The following is a 6000-nucleotide window of genomic DNA, read 5'->3' as shown; positions in this document are numbered from 1 at the left end:
GTTTGTTTAACTTTGTAAACAGGAAACAACCTGGTTCTGCCCAAAGGAAACAAAATCCACCAACTAGAACCTGGAAACCTCAAGTGTTTGTCTCACAGGAACACACCAGAACCTCAACCAGACGAACCAACTAAGCCTGGATTCCAACTAGAACCAGGAACTTAAACCTGGATTCCAACTAGAACCAGGAACTAAACCTGGATTCCAACTAGAACCAGGAACTAAACCTGGATTCCAACTAGAACCAGGAACTAAGCCTGGATTCCAACTAGAACCAGGAACTAAGCCTGGATTCCAACTAGAACCAGGAACTAAACCTGGATTCCAACTAGAACCAGGAACTAAACCTGGATTCCAACCGTCTCCAGCTGGATGAAGCTTCATATTTGTCGGATTGATCTTCTTCTGCAAGAAAGTAAATCATATTCCCAAACTATTCTTTTTAAAATACTTGTTTTAGAGCTCCGGTCCTCTCAATGTTTACGCTGTGAGGTAATTTTATCAAAATAATTAATTTAGGAGTACACGATAAACTCAGTAGCTGAAATAATGAATGCCTGAAGTACGTTCATGATGCAGGGCCTAAAGATCTACTGTGTACAGGCTTTCTCTGATTTGGGGCGTTGGTGTAAATTCTCATTATCTCGAAACAAAGTTATAATAAATAAAAACGTTATGCTTCTGTTGTCCATAAAGTCATCAGCCTTGACTTTAAAGTAACAACAAACCGAAGACGTGACACCTCATAAACCTCGGCTTGTTAAGATGAGGCGGAGTCCATTTGAAGACTTTTTAAGGGTTTTTAGAGTTGAAATGATCAAATATTGAATTGTAATAATGCTACAAATTAAAGGAGCGTTACCTTTTTTTATTAGTTGAATCACAGATTTCTGACGCTGATCTCCAGGTTTGGAACCGCTGCCTAAATATTGCTGCTGCTGATGTTTATGACTCAGAGGAATAAACACTAATCTGCACATAAACCAAACTCCAACGACTTTTAGAATTGTTTTTGGGATATTATCAATTTAGCTGAAATACTACATATATTCATAAAATATAACTTCTATTGAAATAACTTCTCTTTGTTATTTATCTGTCCAAATTCACAATGTAACTCACAGGAAATGGATATATTATAATGTGACATAAGCGCTCCGTATAGAAACATTTCGTGAATAAGGATGCACATAATAATATATAAATATTATATATGGACATTTTAATTGAGATTAAATGTATTCTAAATATTTATACATCGACTCATAATGAAGTCTTTTTGGCATCTGCATGATTTAAATGGTGATATATATATATATATATATATTGTACATATCGTTTTATTAGAAATGAGATGATGATAATATTATTATTCCTGTCAAGGCGACAATCAGCTGATCACGTTCAACAGACTGAAATATAAAAAACACTCACAGCTGCTCCAACTTTTATTCACCATCATAAATATCCAGTTTATTACAAAACAACACATTATAAATAGATTTATAAAACACACGGAAACATTTTCTCGTGATAAAAGTGACACGTTTGCAGAAAAAAACCACACAACAAAACCAGAACTCACAAAGTCCCAAATAAACACGACCACGTTTGGTTTGACCTGTTTTATGATCCGGTGGACGTTTCCATCCATAAATTAACAACGAGTGAAGTATTAGTTCTTTGTCTGATGAGGATAAGAATGGAAATCAATACTTTTTCCAATATAAATGCAACAAAAAGGTTAACTCGCTGTTACACGAATAAAACCCCTAAAAACTGGTTTTTGAATTCAAGAAAAGATTGAAAACTAAATAAAAAAGTGACTCTTAAGTAAAAAAAAAAAAAGGGTTCTTCACTTTAAAATTAAATTATTCTCACGTTTTATTCTGATCTTTTTTGGAAAATACTTTTTTTTCTGGCATAAACCAAACTCCATTAAAGAAATATGTCATTTTCTTACTCTTCTAAAAGTGGCATTTATCGTTTAAGGGGCTGTTGTGAATTTGAAACAATCATGTTTAAGCCGAACACGAGCTTACAAAGTGGAACTTCTTCAGGGTTTTACGCATCGTGTCACTCAGTCAGTGTTTGCTTCACCAGCTCCAGTGGTACATGGTCGCCAGCTGCCGCACCCCTGGATGCTGCTGCGGCAGCCCGGGGTGCTCCGCGCCGTATGCGGGGTGCAGCAGCGGGGAGTAGGCGCACAGAGGCAGGCTCAGGCCGGACCGGAGCGTCACCTCCAGGTCCTGCGCTGTGATCCGGTCGCAGGGCTTCCCGTCCCGCACCAGGAGCGGGATGGCGACCCGACGCGCCGCCGGCAGCAGCTGCAGCGTCTCGAAGCTGCTGTGCTCGGCCCGCTTCATCTTGTAGCGGTGGTTCTGGAACCAGATCTTCACCTGGTTCGGGGTGAGGCAGATCAGCCCGGCCAGGTGCTCCCGCTCCGGGGCGGACAGGTAGCGCTGCTGCCGGAAGCGGCGCTCCAGCTCGAAGGTCTGCGCCTTGGAGAAGAGCACGCGCCGCTTCCTGCCGCGGCTCTTCTGCGCCGCGCAGCCCGCCGCATCCCGCTCCGCGTCCGGGGACTCGTCCGTGGAGAGCTCCGGGGATTTGGTCCCGGTATGGGACTCTAGGGAAATACCGTGTACTGCAGAGGGAGAGAGGACAAGTAATCTGATTACTCTCAGTACTCTGATTACTCTGAAACAGACTGGAACACAGAACAACTTTCACCACAAATACTGAAATCGTTCCTCTATCAATGAACGTTTACATGTTTGTTATAATCACTCCAGCTCACGTTTGTATTTAGTTTCCTTTAAACTGAATTGTCACAAAGCTGGAAACCTTCATTCACAAAACTACTTTCATCAAGTTCAACAGGTCTGAATGATGTGACAGCTCATCAGCTGTCTTTGTTAAAGGACTCAAACTAAACATCGGCAGCAGTTTTGCAGCTTTAACATTTCATATTAATAACGAGACTTAATTGGTGATTAAATAAAAACAATCAGATGTTGCAGACAGTCACATAAAAGAGGATTAAACGAGGATCTAATGTATTTTTGATCTATTAATAGTAAAAATGAAGTTGCATTTAGTAAATGATATATTTTAATTAGAAAGGCATCAATTTATAAGCAGATAAATACAATTAATGAGCCAATTGATTTGGTAATTACGCACGAGCAGAAGTGTCAGAATCAAGAGTTTAGAGTCAGAAATGAGATATAAATATGTAACTAATACGATATGAATATGCTAAATATTCATATTTCTTTTTAAATAGTCCTCACATGAGAAGTGCACGTTACCGGATCCGCGGCTCCACCGGCCGTAGCTTCCTCCGCCTCTGCCGCACAAACTCCGGCCGCTAAATCCCAACTTCTGCGCGTTTCCCGCATCAGATGACGCCTCTGCGGAGGCCTCCTCGGCGTCGTCCTCCTCGGTCTCCTCGGTCCCGGAGCCGCACCTCCCGTTCGGGTCCGGGAGGTCCGGGAGATCCAGGATGTCGCGCACAGAGAAGCCCGTTTTGGTCGACATGACGCGCGCGGAGGGAGAAGAGAGGAGAGGAGAGGAGAGAAGAAGAGAAAAGTTCCAGCGGTGATTCAGCCTCTGGAGCCCGTTAAAGAGGAGCAGCCAGCGGAGGCTTTGGGTCCATGAACGCCGTTAAACGGAGCGCGGAGCCCGGAGCTGCGCGGGGGCGACCGGAGAGGATTTAACGGCATGAAATAAACATGAGGGAAGACATTTCGAGACTGTGTCCTCCGTCCTTTTCACCGGCCGTTAAAAAGGACGGAGGCGGGTCCCGTGGGTCAAGTGGTCGAGGGGGGTGCGGTGGGGGGGGGAGCAGCGCGTGAAGAGATGCTGTTGCTTCAGGGAGGAGGAGAATGTTTAATGATGGAGGGTTTAGAGAGAAAGAAGCGACTCATTTACATCTATTAGAGTCTCTGATCCGCTTCCTGTTGACATGTTTAGTCAGAGCTTTCAGATATAAGACAGGAAGTGGAATACATATAATATTAGTGTTGTTTTGTCACTATACATGTGAGAGGAGATCCATTAAGCATCGTGAATACAAATCTGTTTTAATTTAAAAAACTGAGAAATATTTATATTTATTAACACAATTTTGTATTGAAAACACACTGAAAAGGGTGAAAAAATGAATATTTTAAAAGTAAAATAAAAACTGTTAAATAGCTCAAGATTACATGAGAGTTCAATAAACCATTTACAATAAACAGGACATTTTACAGATACAGTTCTCCAATTCAAGTACTTTAGTTTACTTTTATTTACTAAATTAAAGCTTTAATCTTATTGTTTTGTTTAACTCCATACTGCAGGAATGAAATACTGGTGAGGAAATACAGAAGGCTCTGTGTGTGTGTGTGTGTGTGTGTATATATATATATATATATATATTGTGTTGTATATAGAATACATCAGATTATATCTAAATGCACTCAGTGTCTTCTGCAGCCTTTGATTAGAATTGTTCAAGAAAAATCAGGAATAAAGTCAAACTTTGAGCGTCTGCATAGAGAACATGTCAGATGATCATCATGTTTCAGTGTGTGTTGTGAGGATTAACTCGAGAGGCAAAGTGTTTACACACCAGCTGATGGACTCACATCTTTATTCTCTAGAAGAGAAATGATTTCTGCACCTCTTCATTACTTGATGATGCTCGTGTTTCTTATTGATGCTTAATCATAATAAAGACATTTTGACCGGTTTAAATAATCAAATGAATTTAATTTTCCTGGAGTTGTGCATGTTGGGACACTTAGAGCATCGTTTCAGAGTCAGATATCAAAAGTATATCAGTTTAATCCAAAACGTATTTAAAAAGAAAACATTTACATTATAAACACAGTTCATATTTAGCCTAGCTTAGCACAAACACTGGAAGCTTTGAGAATAAATACATCTTTGAACAGATTCAACGCGTTCTGATTTACATGTTGTATCTTCTTCCTTTATTAAAGGAACAGATGAATGAATAATAAAAGCTGTTTACATGTTACACATCATCAGCTGAGCTCAGAGATGATAAAGATCTTTAGTCTGTTTAGGAACCCTTGTTTCCTTAAAACATACCGAAATGTGCTGTCACGAAATGAAGGAACGTTTCTAGTTGTTTGTGCGCTGATCAGTCTTCTTGTCTTCTTCTGTGGTTCTGTCCTTAAACTAGAACTGCTGTGAGAAACATTCAGAGTTAAAACAAGTCTTCAATTCTAAATATGACAGTAAATAATATAATAGGAAATGACTCCTTTGTTCTGGTTTTTAGGGAAGATTTTTACAGTTTGTATGTTTGGTGAAGATTTTGGTTTTTACTTTGCTGTGTGTGTGTGTGTGTGTGACAATGAGTTCAGTGCATGTGTGTGTGTGTGTGTGTGTTGGATCCTGCTGGGTGGTCGAAGTCTGCAAACAAACACACGTCGAGCGACAGCCACAAAGGCCGCACAGCCTCCACATTTATCCCATTTATTCCCCCTGAACACTTTATAATGGCCACACACACACACACACACACACACACACACACACACACACACACACACACACACACACACACTGAATACATGTGAGGCTGCTGGGAGTTGTCATGGTATTCAGTCTGCTGCCTTCAATAGACTGTCTTCTATATTCATGACCACACACACACACACACACACACACACACACACACACACACACACACACACACACACACACACACCAGTTCCCATTTCCAGCAGTCAACAACTTCCCAGAGTTGATTTATTTTATAACAATAACAATAATAAGATAAAACTTCTTAATTAATTTTGTACAAAATCAAACTGCTGTTCACATAAACAGCATCTTCTGAGCATGCTCAGTGCGTTCAAGTGACGTGGAGCAGTGGTCCCCAAACTTTGTCTGTCAGGTCGAACTGAAAGGTGAGAAAATCAGATGAATATAAGAAGAAAATGACAAACAGAATAAAAACTTAAATATGATATTTAGAAT

The 6000-nt window shown here is 40.4% G+C and overlaps 1 protein-coding gene across 1 annotated transcript; it reads right to left on the bottom strand.

Annotated features, from left to right (window-relative positions):
- Positions 1-2096: 2096 nt before the first annotated feature.
- LOC306711735 (homeobox protein Nkx-2.2a-like) lies at positions 2097-3540 on the bottom strand (the record flags this gene model as incomplete). The annotated part of the gene is made up of 2 exons (XM_079180752.1): positions 2097-2644; positions 3294-3540. 2 exons carry the CDS (start codon positions 3538-3540, stop codon positions 2097-2099), a joined length of 795 nt encoding a protein of 264 aa, XP_079036878.1.
- Between the last annotated feature and the right edge of the window lie 2460 nt (positions 3541-6000).

The sequence above is a fragment of the Pholis gunnellus genome (genome assembly GCF_910591455.1).
Source record: "Pholis gunnellus genome assembly, chromosome: 19".
NCBI lineage: Eukaryota > Metazoa > Chordata > Actinopteri > Perciformes > Pholidae > Pholis > Pholis gunnellus.
The sequence above is the reverse complement of the archived record's forward strand: the minus strand, read 5'-3'. Positions and strand labels throughout refer to the sequence as shown.